The sequence below is a fragment of the Triplophysa rosa genome, linkage group LG10 (assembly GCF_024868665.1).
Source record: "Triplophysa rosa linkage group LG10, Trosa_1v2, whole genome shotgun sequence".
Classification (NCBI taxonomy): Eukaryota; Metazoa; Chordata; class Actinopteri; order Cypriniformes; family Nemacheilidae; genus Triplophysa; species Triplophysa rosa.
The window spans coordinates 13,710,894-13,728,273 of record NC_079899.1 but is presented as its reverse complement, the minus strand read 5'-3'; the positions used below and the strand labels follow the sequence as shown (position 1 = coordinate 13,728,273).

General features: G+C 37.0%; 1 protein-coding gene across 4 annotated transcripts in view; it reads right to left on the bottom strand.

The window, feature by feature from the left end:
* The window catches only part of evla (Enah/Vasp-like a), a 33,504-nt gene that overhangs the window by 4,606 nt on the left and 11,518 nt on the right, over positions 1-17,380 (bottom strand). For 2 of the 4 annotated variants that reach the window (XM_057344135.1, XM_057344134.1), the window contains exons 2-6: positions 10,641-10,809; positions 8,976-9,153; positions 3,472-3,529; positions 2,729-2,790; positions 380-1,153 (exon numbers count right to left, since the gene is read on the bottom strand). In XM_057344135.1, coding sequence (XP_057200118.1) covers positions 380-1,153; positions 2,729-2,790; positions 3,472-3,529; positions 8,976-9,153; positions 10,641-10,809 — 1,241 coding nt within the window. Of the gene's footprint in view, positions 1-379; positions 1,154-2,728; positions 2,791-3,471; positions 3,530-8,014; positions 8,351-8,975; positions 9,154-10,640; positions 10,810-17,380 lie in introns of those variants that run through there. The other 2 variants (XM_057344138.1, XM_057344136.1) reach the window with 2 other exon arrangements.

The following is a 17,380-nucleotide window of genomic DNA, read 5'->3' as shown; positions in this document are numbered from 1 at the left end:
ATCTGGAATTTAAGATTAGTTTAAAGTGTGACGCACCAATTTAAGAAACAGACAAAAGAAATTTGACAAATCACCTTTGTGCAAACACACATACACATTAATGAGATGTGGATGAATGTTTTCCTTTAAAAATATGATATTTATCTTTGTATTCATAACAAAGAAAGTGAGACAGCTGCTTTTCTCTGAAACTAGCTGACGGCACACACAAAAGTCAGCAGCATTATTGACAAAGCTGATGATCCTGTAATTGCAACCGGCCTCAGTACAATGCTAGTACTGTTTCACAAGCATGTCATCATCCTAGTTCTGCAGGACAGGTTTGTAAAATCTGTTCTGTGCTGCTGAGGGGGGTCACCAATGTGTCTGAAATACTTACTGACGGGTGCTGTGGTATTCTGATAAACAGGTGAAGGAGACATCTTGGGCGTGGCCCCTTCAGACAAAACGGGTGTGGTGTCAAATGAGGGCGTGGCCTGGTGTACATGTTGTGGGTGGAGGGAGGAGGTGTGGCCAATGAGAGAGGGTAGGGGGCAGGACGACTCTTGTATGGAATAGTGTGGGTGCTGTGGAACTCCTGAGATGACCTGCGTGGGAGGGGTTTGGTAAGGGTAGTATTCCTCTGGCTGGCCATTGGACGGCTGATGGTGTGTCACAGGTTCCAAGTGGGATGTGTTAGTGAGTGCTTTAGGACCGTTGTTGAGGGTCTGCAGGGGCAGGGCGACAGGAAGAACCGGCTGCTTAAAGGGCACCGCCATTATAACAGGGGGCGAGGCGGAAGGCAAAGGGGCATACATGTGGGCGGAGGACCATGTGGCATGTTTGGGAGCAGAATCCTGGTGGTGGGAGGCAGACGGAGGGGAAAGAGGAATTTGCTTGACGTTGCGTGGTGGAGGAGTCACTCCCGGCTGCACGGGAGAGAAGGCAGAAGCCAGAGAAGTGGTAAGCTGGGCCTTTTTATGAGGGGAGTCCATTGTGCGATAGCCACTCTCCCGTTCCTGAGAGGAGGAAGGGGAGGTGTACGAGGCAGGTGTGGCAGGGATAGCGTGAGCGTAGGAAGGGGGGAGAGTGTTAGCCCGATATTGTCTGGGGTCATGCGGTAGGCTTTCGGCGTGAGATGCAGATGGTGACACTTTAAACTGAAGGGTGGAGACTAAGAAAGAGAGGAAGTGACAAACACAAATGACAAATGAAAAGAGAGAAACGTGAGCAAAATTAAGCATCAAAGTATAAGGAAACTGAAAAAGATGACATGGACAAAACGCACAACGTGCATTTTCAGCATGTTATAAGAATATTAAAGGGACAGTTCACCCAAAAATAAGAATTCTGTCTTCATTTACTCGCCCTCGAGTTGTTCCAAATCTGAATATCTTCATTTGTGTTCAACCGAACAAAGAAATTTACAAAGACGTTTTTCCTACTATGGTAGTCAATGGTGGCCAAGAATTGTTTGTTTACAAACATTCTTCCAAATATCTTTCTCTGTGTTCATCAGAACAAAGAAATTTATACAGATTTGGAACAACTTGAGGGTGAGTAAATAATGACAGAATTTTTATTTTTGGGTGAACTGTTCCTTTAACTCACAATCGGATGAATCTCACAAAAACATCCCTGCCCAAAACACAACAGAAATGTTTATGGATTTAATGGTTATAATGCGAATTGTATTGGTGATGGAAACTATAATGGTGTCTATGGGTATATGATGGTTCCCTTTCTGTCGGTCTCTCGACGTTGTGTCGAGCCGACAGATGGGGTTCGCTCTTGAGAACCTATCAACTTCTGACTAGTTTAGAAAAGGCCAATGAAATTGGCGAATGAAATTTGCATGCCAGACTCCGCCCCCGGATATCTGGGTATAAAAGGGAGACGGCGTGCTGCATTCATTCACCTTTTGTTCTTCGGAGCCTTCACACTGATCGACGTCTCGTTCCCTCCATCAGGGAACTGAGGTTACATCCGTAACCAAGACGTTTCTATAGGTGGGGTGTTATCTAGCTGGCAGATGGCAACCAATAAATCACTATTAAACCTATTGAAATAATGCCCAAAACACACTACAAAAAGGAATTTTGTAATGGTTTTAATAGAACAAAGCTAATGGTTTATTATGGTATTTTAATAGAAACAATTATAATTTCTGTGATGGTTTCTATTGTTTTTTTATCAGGGATGTCTAGGTTACATGTCACAGGTTTCATATATTTAGGTATAGGATTTTTCTATGAGAACTACAGCAAACAGTATTCGAGTCTGGACAACAACTACCATTGCAATTTAAATAATTTTACTTCAGTAATGAGAATTGTACAGGGGTCCTAAAAGTGGACTTCACTATCTTTAACCAAAATATATAAACATTACATTCTTTTGAAGTAAAATATGACCAACTTTGTGACAGGTTTCGTGAGATTCACCAAAACAGAACAAAAATGCAGTATATGGCAGTGTGAACAATATTTGTCTTGACTGAACCAACGAATGCTTCAGAAGTGTTCAGAAGAGAGAGAGAGAATGTGTGTATGAGCGAGTTGGCAGCAGCTTTACGTTGTGTACTGCAGGGAGCCGTTTCAGGGAATTTGATATTTCTCAGTATTAAAACTTCTCCAAGCAGACAATGATGTCTGCAGAGTACATTAGCGTGTGCTTTTTTGGGTATGTGCGAGCGTGCTAACTGTCCAGTATGTAATCTCAGACCATATTCCTGAGGTGTGGTATCTACCTGCAGAGCCAGAAGTTCTTCGTTCTCTTTCCATCTGCATCTGATGCTGGTCCATCATTTGCCTTGAGGCAAATGATTACTTGTATCAAAAAAGGTTTAACAAACAACATTAAACAACAACAATCTGTTAAACAAATCAGTTACTGCAGCTTTTCATCTGACCACTAGAGGGCACAAACCCATCCACAGCATGTGTTCCTAATCCTCATGACAGTAAATATGTGAAGTGATTAAAGGATGTTGACCAATGATTTGATGAGTCATTTCTGAAACAGTTACAGGCTACTAAACATTTACTGACTGATACAGATAGAATATTGGCCTGTAATATAAATATGCTGGGATGCTCAAACAGAGATGTCACATTGCCTTAAAGGGATAGTTCACCCCAAAATTAAAATTCTGCCATCATTAACTCACAGTCTTGTCATTTCAAACCTGTATGACTTTCTTTCTTCCTCAGAACACAAAAGATGATATTTTGAAGAAAGTTGGTATCCGAACAGCGACGGCACCCGTTCACTTCTATTGTATGGACACAAAACTAGTGCAAGTGAATGGGTGCCGGTTAACAACATTCTTCAAAATATCTTCTTCTGTGTTCTGTGTTACTTTATTCTTCACACTTGTGGAGTAGATTTTTTATTTTGTAATTCAAAAAAAGTGTTCAATGCTAAAAACCACGAGGAACATGATTCATTTAATATAATAAGAGATGGTAAAGATCATTAGACGGTCCACACCTCCTCTGAGCCTCAGCATCATCTGTCACCGGTCCATTCTGACGATGTGGTGCTGGACCTAAAGACAGACGGTAGATAACAAATACATCTTAACCTTAATATGAATCGGATTTCTTGTAGTTAAATATTTACATCATGAGACAAATGTACAAAATTATGCAAAACACAACCGATCACAATCGGCCTCAACACCTCATTACTGGTAGACTAAGCAGAATCATTATAAGACCCTCATAATCTTTCTGTTAAACCTGTTAGTGGGTGTGAAGGAGCTCTATAAACAAGGCTCTCGGGTTACTAAGATGATGACTATTTACGTCATATGACATTCAGGCACTCTGTATGGGGCATGAAAGCTCAAGGGAGGAAAGTGAAAGACCATACCGAACGTGAACACATTTTAATCATCTCTGGTTGCCTGGCATCATCAGACATAATTGAGTTTAGCCCGTGTCAACATCTGTCTATGGCAGTGATCATCACCCCAGGTTACAGACAGGAATGGGAAAAAATGTACATTTTATTTCGCTTATAATGTAATGTCGAAAATCGCTGACGATTTCCAGTCAATTCAAACATTCAATTCAATGTATGCATTTTATTTTTATTAAACATTTTTATAACAAGGGTTTCTTATAGACATGTCATTTCACGGATAACTCATTTCTAATTTAGTCAATGGTTTAGAGAAGAGACAAATAACTGAAAGGCTGAGATCTTTTTATTTGACTTTATTACTAATTAAAGGGACAGTTCACCCAAAAATTCAACTCACCCTCATGTAATTCCAAACCTGTATTATTTGTTCTGATTAACACAGAGAAAAATATTTGGAAGAATGATAGTAATTTTCAGTTCCGGGACATCGTTGACTACCATAGTAGGAAAAATGAAATGGTAGTCAAAGGTGCCCCAGAACTGTTTTTTTTCTAAATTCTTCAAAATATCTGATTTTGTGTTCAACAGAACAAAAAAATTACAATATTTTTTCCTACTATAGTAGTGGACGATGTCCCAGAACTGAAGATTGCAATTTATACAGGTTTGGATCAACTTGAGGGTGAATAAATGGTGACAGAATTTTCATTTTTGGGTGAACTGTCCCTTTAAATAAATGAGTTTGCAGATCATGTATTTGTCATTTGTAATTATTCCATGATTTGCTCACCTGTCAACATGATAAAAAACTACTAAAAATATATAAAAACAACTTACAAAAAAGAGTCACAGTGGATATTCTGATACAATACATAAGCACTGACCAAAGTTTGTGTATCAAATATGAAGTCAACAAAAATGCTGTTTATATTTAAACAATTACTGAGTGAAAAAGCTATAACTGAGGTAACCTTAAGACGTTTTGATCAGAATTTGCAGGTTGGATCTAGCAGACACACTGCCTCATCATGAAGATCATGGTTGAGAATCTGCCTTCAAATTTAAATGTATTATTTAAATGATCTGTATCCTTAAAGCACAACAATGTCATTATGCTGTTTCATATTCTGAATAAAATCATTTCTTGTTCACCAAACAGCTTTTCAGTCAGTCCAAAAAATCACTGAATGCAATACAAGAGTATCATTTTAATGAGAGAGCACAAATATCTCTCTGGCAGGACTCCTGATTTAATAAAATTACGATAATTTACAAAACAGAATAATTATGTGGTCATGGAGTCGAGAAGGGGTACAGATTTAACTCATTACCATAACAAAAATCTGTCTGCCATTCTGCAGCAAAACTAAAAACACATCCCTCAGCAACAGGAATGGGTAAAAGTACATACAGCATGTGAAGGCAACATTTCACACACTGTCCAAAACATGAAATCCACCCGAGGTCCTGCCTGGAGCAGATGGTCCCACATCATCTGCTCCAAAATTACTTATGAGCATTATAACAGACAGTATATAACTTTATAATGTGACATAAATATAATAACAGTATTATGTATTAACTATTAGTATTAAAGAGAAAAGCAAATTAAGTTTTACATAGAGTACAGCTTTTCTGAATGAAACTCAGTACCGTGAGATGTGTCACACTTATGACCTGGTTAAAAATTTAAACACTTGCTGGGGAAATTTCCAATATACTAAATTTTACAGAACCCATGTGAAGCGATCATTTATACTCATCAATTTTCAGACTATAACAACACGCTTCCACTCCCTGCTGAGCATGCTGGGTAATGCAAGAGCTCTATTTGCTCCAACAGTGATATAAGGTATTTTCAGCCAGTAAAATACACTGCCCTGTGAGGGCTATTAAAGTTTCATTGAGAACATTTACAGCACATGTACAACAATACACTGACATATTTAAATATAAATATATCTTTTCAAAATAAAAGAAACATAATCTTTTTAAGATCATGCCTGTAAACACTCAATGAGTAAAAAGTTATTCGGCTCTGATCTCTCCACTAGCTGGCTCATACAGAATATATTTTTATGGATGCTTCTCTAACAAAATATTATTTTATGTGTTCAGGCGTAATAAAAAGTTTTATGGCTGATATGAATTTTATCCCTTGTGCACTGTGGTATTGAGGTGTATTTAAGCAGTAAAATTACTCCTGAACAAATATTCATCTTCACTGCAGTGTTATTTCATAGCGACGATCAGATCTCTTTCTGCGTTACTCTCACGTGCTAATAAATGGCTGCAGCTTGAGTATTCTACACTGTAAGGAGGAGTCACAATGGATAATGGGCTCTTTGTTTTTAAGTGCCCCTTAAGTGAAATCTGGACATTGGGATGGTATTGTGGGGTACGGGTAAATACTTTGTAAATACGTTATCCTGTGGTGCGACCAATAATATCAATAATTGTATTAGATTAAAAATAAAAAATTGTGGCTGATATATGAATCTCTGATACAGTTTGCTTAAGTGAATAATATTTTAAAACATTTATATCAGTTGTATGCGATTTTAGAAGATATGAGTTTGGTTAATTTTGTTAATTTAAGAAGACAAAATTATAGAATAAAAATACTTACCAAAACTCAAAGAAATGCAAATACTTTCAACACTCTATTTGTAAAAAAAATGTTAAGCAGTTCAAGGAAATTAATTAATTTAAAGATAAACCACGGTCGCACCACATGACATTTTAAGGCTATGGCCAATTCAAAACTTAAAATCACTTAATTTAAAATGTATGTGTACACCACGTTCTTAATGTTTGAATAGCTGCAGTAGATATTATTATTTATTTGTATTTTAAAATGTATATGTCGAAAATCCTTAAATGTCATTTACCAATATCTTGGCACATTTTTCAATGGGTGCCTAATAAACAAAGCCTTTAATGAACAATTTATCCAATATTTTGTTATGATTTGATTGCTTTTTGAATTCGTGTCTAATCAATATTTGATTAATGAATCATGTGGTGGTTGCATGAAACAGCAACAGTTTTCACCATGTTTTTACCACACCCTATCACTATACCGAACCATCACACAAACCTGCCTTTTTACATTTTTTAAATAAATATAATTTTAGTTTTATTTATAAGCTGTTTTCCTCATGGGGACCAAAAAATGTCCCTACAATGTCAAAACGTCTCTCTAAATGAGGACATTCCATCGACTTCTATTGTTTTTAGACACAGCTGGTTATAAATACTATCCCAACCCTAACGCTTATATATTTTTTGTCATTTTTACAATTTTGAAAAAAATATATAGTTTTAGTCTTTTTATAAATGAAGACATCCACAAAGGGAAGCTCAGATTTGTCAAGATTTGCTCACTTTTGGGTACATTTGTCCCCAAACTATAGGGTTGGTTCTTGCATCATTTAGTATGTTTATTTAGTATGTTCAGTATGTTAATCATTTTCAGGGAATGGACTAGACTGGATGAATAGACAAAAAAGAATCTGATTGGAGACCCACTTAAACTATGATGATTAACAAAGCTATTATACACTTCAACTAACAATACTGTAAATAAAAAAACTGAGACTGACGATGAATATATTAGAATGTTTTATATTTTATAGCAAAAAAGCACTCAATTGAGGCTGAATTCAATGCACACAAATAGACTGTTTGCACAGTCAGGCCACAGGCGCATACATTTGTTTTACATACATGTGCTTTTAAGAAATGTCCTTGTTCAAGCTTTGGGTGTTTGCAGTAGCTTTAAAATATAATCAAATAAAAAATGCTTCGTTTTTGATTAATAAAGAGATTTACATTCATAAGTGAATTTTCACTTATTTATTTCAAAATCAAAACCTGTTTTGAATTCCGCATAGCTACTTCAGTTGAGCTCTAATGATATCCCTTCAAAAATAACACGCGCACACACATCACACCCTCCTCGTACATTAAACCTCACACATTCCCTCGCTCTCAGACCAGCACATGGTTCGCACCACGAGCCTCTAGCAGGCGAAGCGCCAGAAACATTAAGCAGCTTCCACAACCACATCATCCTTCAACAAGGACAGCTCACAGATAGCCCAACCGAGGCATTACATGCCATTATCGATACATGCAAGTAAATCCCCTTAACAATACTCACTACTGAGCCTTATTATTGTGGAGCTGACCCGTCGGATCGGCCCCGGGGAAAACTCCGGCCCGAGCATAACACCACAGTCCTCTGATGTGTCTTTGATCTCTTACTCTGCTTTTTAGAATCGTGCTGTTGTAGCTCCACTAACATGTGGGAACTGGTAATAACAGTCCGGACAGGTGAGCTCAGGCAGGTGAGCACCAGCTCTTATCTTCTGTGCGTGTTGAGGTGTGAAATGCACTTCTAAGAAGCTTTCAAAACCTCCCCACCCCAAAACGCGGCAAATATGCGACACCCGTGTCCTGAGACAGATCGGCTCCATGGATATTTTAACCAGGGCTGAGCACCAATGGCTGAAGATCCCCCCACATGCATCTTATAAGTAGCAGCAGGCTGAAACAAGAGAAGCCCATGTAAAATAAGAGCTACACTACACTTAAAGGTCCCACGTAAACGCTGAAGAAAATATATCTGAAATAGTTTGGGGTGAGGGTGGATAGTTTTTTATTCTATAGAGATAATGTATACTAAATAGATGATGTTCATTTTAAAATCGACAAAATATAAAAAAAGATAGAGAACAAGCACTATTTAGAGTAAGAATATTAGAAGGCAAAACTTTTTGTAGGTTAACAAACACTGAATTTGTTTATATTTATTTTGAATTATATTTAAAGAATTAGAAGTCCAGAAAGCTCCAAAATCCAACACAGATGACACAGGAACGAGTAAAGGATGAAGAAAATATCATGACTTAATAAATAAATAGTATTTAAACTATAAATCACAGATCTAATCTAAGAAACATCCATCATGTCCATTCATGTTTGTCTAGTGTGGAGTGGGACAGAACATTAATCACCATAACAATACTTTAAGTAAGTAATAACAAAATGTCTATTTTATGGTGGAATATTCCTTTAATATATTTCTTTCACATTTGGAGAGATAATGGCAATTCTCTTACCTGCATCCTGAGAGCTCAGTATATTGAGAGCAAAGAGCATGGCTGTTGAGAAGGTGGTGGCTTCTTCTTTGCTGGCGAAGTTCAGCCCATAAACCTGCCGTGCATCACGCCACTGGTGAAAAGTTGGCGTGGCCTGATTATACTTCAGACCTTTCACAATGGAGTAGTTTATAACAACCTGGAAAAAGCCAGTGGTGTTACCCCATGTATTCACTGCATCTGTGTCATTTTCATTGCATAAACATTATTCAAAATGTTCTTCAGGTAAAGACCTGTTTTGTCAATAATAACATAATTCACAATAACATGTATTTTGCAAATCTGAAAAAAAATTATTGAAACCAAATTTGACAAGTTAAAGGTCCAGTGTATGAAATTTAGCGGCATCTAGCGGTGAGGTTGTGAATTGCAATCAACGGGTCATTCCACCCGTCCCAAAGCACTTACGGTGGCTGACACAGAACTAAGATGTTGTCACGTTTTCGCTTCTTTGCTGAAGGAGATAACGTATTTACGAATCGCGCTATGAGAGCAGTTTGTCCGCTTAGGGCTACTGTAGAAACAACATGGCGAATTCCATGCAAGGGGACCCGCGGTGTATGTAGATAAAAATAGCTCATTCTAAGGTAATAAAAACATAACGCTTTATTATGTAAGGTCTTTATACACCTCCAAAGGCATAGTTATGTAAAATTACACAGAGCACATTTAAAAAGTAAAAAAAGTTAAAATGATAGTTCACCCCAAAATGAAAATTATGTCATCATTTACTCGCCCTCTTTTTATTTCAAACCTTTATGACTTTCTTTCTTCCACAGAACACAAAAGAAGATATTTTGAAGAAAGTTGGTAACCGAACTGCAATGGCCCCCATTCACTTCTATTGTATGGACACGAAACCATGCAAAATAATTTATGTTGTGTTTATGTTATGTTGCATTTTTGACAGTAAACCTGGAGAAAATATGCATGGATCTGGGGGAACTCCTTAAATGTGACCTTATGTGGGTTAGTTCATGCTAAAAATATAATTTTCTCAGTATTTACTCGCCCTCGTATACACAATTCATCTGCGTAGAAATGAAAACTAAACAAATAAAAATGTCTGGTGTCCAGATGTAGCACTATTAGCCATAAATGGCTTTTCTCCTGCTGTGTATATCTTGCTGAAGCATCTCGGTTGTTATGGCAACAAACAGACTTGACCATGTTCATCCTTAGATGCGTGAGGTACAGTTTTCCTGCACTCTTGTTAATGCGCCCGCAAAGAAATGGCACAGGTCAAAAACTTTATCAAATAATAGATGATATTTTATTTACTTTCAGAAATATGGTACTTATGCCTTCATGCCACTTTTTCTTGTAGTTATGAATTAATGCTTCTGTGTTCTGTTGAATCTTAAGAAGGCAGTCAAAAGTCTTTCCTACTGTAAGCAAAAAACCCAAAACACCACTTTTTAAAAATATCTGTGTTTTGGGTCGGAAGATCGAAGACAGCTTTTGACATGGTTAATAAATGACGCAAGGGTGAGTATATGATAATTGAACTTAGTCTTTAAGATGCTAAACATATTTTTGCTTCTGCTGTGTATTGTATGTTAGATCTTATCATGCTTTTTCTTCAGGCTGTGTTGTGCCCTCATACGGAGCGTGTTCAAGTCCCACCTGCTGGTCCTGTAGTTTGACTCCCACAACTCGGAAGCTGTTGTTGACAGTGTTGTGGTAGATGTTGATGCGGCTGAAGCCTTGCTGGCCCGGTTTGACTGGCACCCATTTTTTGCTGGTGTCATCATAGATCATCACCGAGGCTCGGGCTTGACAAATACTCTGTTCGCTGCGAAAAAAAATCAAGAAAGAGATTGGAAAAAAGTTTACTAAGGTCAACAACAATAATGATAAGTTCTAAAATGATCTAAAATGAAGCCAAAATCTAAAGAGAAATAAGAAATAAGAAAACGCAAGCCTATCTTGACAGTGCGTTCTGGTATATTGTATTTTCTCCTCAACATTTTGCTTTTTCATGAAAGAAACTGGCCAGCAGTCCATGACATTGGATATAAACCCTGTCTTCTAGACTATAGGGTGTTGACAGTTATATCAAAAAACATGATCGATTCTACACATATTGTAATATCGTACATAATTCATTGCCCCTTTGTCATAAAGGGATAGGTTGCCCAAAAATGAAAATTCTGTCATCATTTAATTTCCATCAAGGTGTTCCAAATCGGTATACATTTCTTTGTTATGCATAACACAAAAGAAATATTTACAGAATTTGTGAAACTATAAAGTTTTGGGGCACCACTGACTACCATAGTAAATTTGTTTCCTACTATAGTAGTCAATAGTGCTCCAGAATTATTTGTTTACAAACATTCTTCCAAATATCTTTTTTTGTGTTCAGCAGAACTACTACATTTACACAGGTTTGGCTCAAGTTGAGGGTGAGTAAATGATGACAGAATTTTTATTTTTGGGTGAACTTTCCCTTAAGAGCCACAACGGTTACACAATACGGTTTCCCTTTGCCTTCATACACTCTTATTTTGTTTATGATTCATTGGCCAACAAAAAAGAGAAAACATAAAATAAACAAAATTAAGATGATTTCTTTAATAGTATTCAATAGATATTGTGATAACATCATAATTGTGAATTCTTTTAACCCCATAGTGAAAATCTGATATCCTGACACATCTAGTTGCGTTATAAATAAGAAATATAGTACAGTCCTTAAAAACAGAGGCCCAAGGGGCCCGGAAACCCCCACAATATGACAAACACTCCAAAAATGTATTTTGCCTTTACTGTGGTAATACTGCTGAGTAATTGCCCCTCTGATTTATTTTAAGAGGTTTGGGTGGGTTTGTTGTCTGTACTAATTATATAGTGCAGCAGAAATGCAGCCGTGTTGACTACTTGATATGAGGGCATGGTTTCATTAAAGATGTTGGCTTGTCTTCTTCTTTAAATAAAAATAATTTGTTGACAGGCCATGCAATTAACATTAAGGGACTAGGAGGTGTCTACTACTGTATCACCTGAATCAATCTACATTGCAGGCTTCTGTTCTACAGTACATTAACCCAACTGTACTTAATATATCTTTTCATACAAAACCCACACTCGCATTCGTCTGACTGGTGCATCACTTTTAAAACTGACATTGATCTGTACTCACTTCAAAGAGAGAATTATTTTTAACTTGAGGTGGTGCTCATGGCAAGATGCTTGAAAGGCGCTGCATGTACACACACAATGTTTTTCAAACTTTGTCATCAGTGCCAAGCATGTGCAGATCTGATGTTTTCACCCTTCCAACATCTCACAAGCGCGAGTTGTGATTCAGATGTTTACTGAATAAAGTAAATCCATGTTATTCGATGGCCACCCCACTCACGTAAACGTAAAAGATCAGATTCCTGTCCGCAGTCTAACTTAAGCTATACCCGTATACCTCAAAACCACCCAGAGCCGGCCCAAGGCATAAGCGAACTAAGCGGCTGCTTAGGGCCCCCATGGCCACCAGGGGGCCCCCAAGACTCTAAAAAAAAAAAAAACGATATCATTTCATGTACTCTTGGGTGTGTTTTTTTTTTATATAATATTTCAATGGATATGGGTAATGATACAAAATGCATTATTCAATGAAAAAAAAACACAAGGCAATATTATGTTAACAGGCTGCTGCAGCAGGATGCATGCACAGCTAGAGTATGACTGATTGACGTAATTGAAGTTGATTGAAGAATTTCAACTCAATAATGTCACAAAAAAGGACAGTGATGTGTTTAAAAAAGTGTTTATTTTAGAAACCTATTTTCTTTTTTTTTCATTACAATTGTATTTATTTTTCATATAAGAAGATCCTGTTTGTATTTGATTTTATTTGTAGTTGATTGGAATTTAGTTTTATATTTTATTCTTGAACCACCTTGTTACTGATCCATCTGATATGTTCATTTTGTTATTATTTTATTATTTAGTTTAATATTGTCCATTTTGTCCATTTTTTTTATAAAAAGATACTATTTATCTTAAGTAATTTTATTTGTTGATTGTATTGCCCTTTTTGCATGTTGCTAATTTTTCTAACCAAATGTAATTAAAGTGGTTAACATGTTTACAGTAAATGCATTGTCTACTGGTTTATTTAGCTAATTTTCAGTACACCACATTAAGTATGCCAATTGGTACTGCAAGACTTTGAATGTTAAAGTGCAAATTAACACCTGACCACTCCTGTGGGTTTGCTACTGTTACAATTAAAATCCATAGAAGGGTAAAAAACATTGGTATGATGTAAGCAACACAGCTACAACAAATAAAATTGATAATGGGTGTTTTTGATTTATAGTGTGTGAATAATCAAGGCAAAGAGGGGCCCCCAAATAAAATTCTGCTTAGGGCCCCCTGAATGCTTGGGCCGGCCCTGAAACCACCACACCCGTTTCCCACAGAACCACCCAATCCAGCCACACCAGCTCCTTACAACCACTGATAGAACTGGAAGAACAGCTTTCAATGCCTTAAATACAGACATTCTATCACAAAAACACCAATTGTTTGTCCTTGCCACTGATTCAAATAACGTGCCCATAAATCAGTGGATGAGAAGATATAAACTCACCATTTTTGTGACATGCAGAAATTGTCTCTGATCTCAAAAATGCAAAAAAGGACCATATGTTGAACACTGAAAGTGGGGAATTACAGAAAAAAGTGAACCCATCATTATAAAAGAAACAAGGCTTTTCTGTCTTTCACTACTCTCAGTTCTGTTTTCTTGTGTTTCACGCCTGCCTTACGGCAGAACCTATTTCTGAAACCCATCTGGGGTTAGAGGGCAGGACGGCAGCTTAACAGTCTTTCTGGTTTCGTTTTTACCCCCTAGAGCAAGTCTGAAATAAAAGTATACAGCCCCCACCTATTATGCCTGGCCATCATAAACTACATACTGACAGCTCTTTGCTTCCATAAACATCCCGTATTTTTAGACCCCAAGCCAACACGGTTATCTCAGTTTACTTTTGCCAAAAACACATCACAGCGTTTCGCTCTCTATTTATGCGTAAAATCACAGGAAAAGTGATTCTGTCTTAATATTGTTTGTTGTGAAATGTACAAAGAAAAGTCACTGTCAAAAAAAATCAGTGCTCTAAGATTTTTCAGCATATCCTGCACTTCTAAAGAGACAACACGATGAAATGATAATAAGATGCTTTTAATAGCGTGGTATAAATATCATGGAGGAACATTAAAAACTTTGAATGTTTTATAGTCTATACCAGAACTAAAAGTATATTAGTATTGATAATTTGTGTGTAGATTACATAAAGGATTTACTTATAATGGCTTTTTAGTATGTTTAGAACAGTATTCACATTTACCTTATTTAAAGGTCCAGTGTGTATTTTTTGGAGGGTCTATTGACATATAACTATGTCTTCAGAGGTGTATATTATAAGACTTTACATAATGAAGCGTTATGTTTTTATTAGAGGTGCACCGATTGACCGGCCAGAGACCGGAATCGGCCGGTTTTTCGTATGATCGGCCCGACCGGTGACCGGCTGGTCAGTCTCACGTCTCGCCGATTCCAAGCCGATCTTCTGTTGCCCGTCACAGCCGTCAGTACACTCAAAGCCGCAAGTAAACATGTAAACGGGCGCGCGCACAGCCTGTCTTTCACGGCTCGTTTATACTCGCATGTGGGTCCACCGGACCGCGAGTCTCTGCTGACTGTTATATTTTATTATTTGTACTTCTTTTCAGTCACAGAGTTATTCAATTTAAGAGTTGTTTGGGAAAGAGAAGATTCTGTAATTTAATGCAGCTTGGAGAACTGCATTTAGGGAAATTTGGGGAATTGTAATGTTCAATCATTTATTCAATGAAAATAAAAAAAATGTGTATTGAAGAAAAGTTAATATGGTTTTATATACAGTATACTGTCAATTATAGTTTGTGGATAGAAAATCGGAATCGGCAAAAATCGGAATCGGCAGGTTTCACTTGTTATAAAATCGGAAATCGGAATCGGCAAAGAAAATTGCAATCGGTGCATCTCTAGTTTTTATTACCTTAGAATGAGCTATTTCTATCTACATACACTGCAGGTCCCCTTACATGGAATTCACCATGTTGTTTCTACAGTAGCCCTAAACGGACAAACTGCTCTACAGAGCGCGTTTCGCTAATATGCTATCTCCTTCGGCAAACAAGCGAAAACGTGACGACATCTTAGACATGTGTCAGCCACTGTAGTGCTTCGAAAGGGAGGGGTGGAGTGAGCCGTTGGTTGCAATTCGCAACCTCACCACTAGATGTCGCTAAGTATCACACACTGGACCTTTAAGTCATCTGCATAGTTTAAAGGTTGACTACACACTGTCAGAAAAAAGTTCAAAACTGTACCATTTACCATCGCTGGGGTGATAAAGATTCATTTTTGTATCTTTACAGGTATACAAAACATAACATGTAACTGTACCTATTTACACTAAAAGTCTATATTTAGTAGCCATCATCTCATGTGATATTATTTTCAATATTTCAAATATCTTATAATGTTTTTATTTTGTAGACCGCCAGCAGCCGGTACATTTCTGAAATACAGATCTGTGCTCCTCTACACAAATGCTTTTACTGTAAAAGCACCACTATTGGACAGGGATTCCTGGGCCTTCCAGCTATGACCCCATTAGCTTCTCTCTGATGTGCAAGAGTGCGTGTAAATGTGTACATCTGTGTGTGACGGAGGGGCTGACCTTGTAAGGACAATACATTATCAATATGGGAATTATATGTCAAAGGCTTAGTTCTTTAAAAAACGAAAATGCTTTTTTGGCACTAGACTACAGTGCCCACTTGTGCAACGTAAACGACAAATGATGCAAAAGTTGCAAATGGGCAATTTTTTACTGATAGGTCAAGATCAGAGCCTGCTTAGGTCCTCGCCGCCACTAGGGGGCCCCCAAGAGCACATGAAATTACAGTTTTTTGTTATATATTCACGACACACATCCATTTTCTCACGTAGGGCCGTACCCACTATTTTGCTGTGGTGTGTGTCAAAATTTGTGAAATTACTGACTAAACGCAAGTACGCAACACTGTCTGCAATATCAAAATAAGTGAGGTGGTCAATCAAATGAAAGGAGGCGGGAATTACTGGTTACAAAGCCGAGCAGTGACCAATCAAATCAAAGAAGACGGCTACTGTCAAGTCTTTAGGTTTTCAGCAAGACGCTGTGCAACACATGACATACTGTAAGTGACTAAAAACATTCAATAACTGACAACTGTTTAGTGTTTAACGATAGAAATGTTGAACATCTGACAGTATTCATTGATGCAAACGCCAAAATGCTGATTTAGTTGAAAAATATGTAATTTACGTGAGTCATGTAATTTATAATTATCTGTTAATTCAGCGTTTTATTTGGGATAAGTTTAAGAATAATGTTTGCATATTGTAAATTTATGTAATGGTTATCAAGTAAATACACTAAATACATTTTTTTAAAGATTAAATCATCATCAAGGGCTGTTTGGCTTTAAAGGGTGATTTATAGGTTGTGGTTAAAATGAAATAAAGATGAAAATGATTTTTTAAATAAAATCTTTGCAAATAGTTAGATGTATTGAACAATAAATTCCACAAGCTCTGTATGGTCTGTGCTCGAAATTTAAAGGGACATTTCACCTAAAATTGGAAGTCTTGAAATTATCAAATGTTTTGACAATCACAATACACTTGTAATGCAAGGTTTATGTGTTTTTGTTTTAATGACATTCCCACATCCCAAACACAGCTAAAAATAATAGAATTGGGTTTGGTAGGTTTAAAGTGTGCGTGAAAATAATCAAACATTGACAATAGTCGATTGTATTGGGGGCACAGGGGGTCCCCAAATAAAAATCTGCTTAGGGCCCCGTAAAGGCTTGGGCCGACCCTGGGGCAGATGTCGATATTTGCTGGTTTAAACTCCCACGTGAAGCCTCAAAGTTTTTAATGCATATTTTTCCAAAGTCAGGTAAGTAAATTGTCACATCCATAACACTCCATATTCCTCATAAATGAGCACATTACAATTAAAAACTACTAAATTAAACTACTTTGTGTTCTATGAAGAGCCATTCCTCCTCCATTTTTTGGGTGTTATTGCTACTCGTTTGATCATTTTAATTTACAGAAATCCTACGAGTATGTTGTCTCTCAAAAACGTGTGTCCTTTTTGTCACATCCATAACACATTAATTTTTCTCTCTTTTAAAATAGAAAACTTGTGCATAGACTGTTATTTTTCATCAGGGGTTTAGTAAAATATAAACAGATCAGCTCAATATATATTGGTAATAAAAACATTCTCTGAGAATTTATATTTCAAGTTTTGACT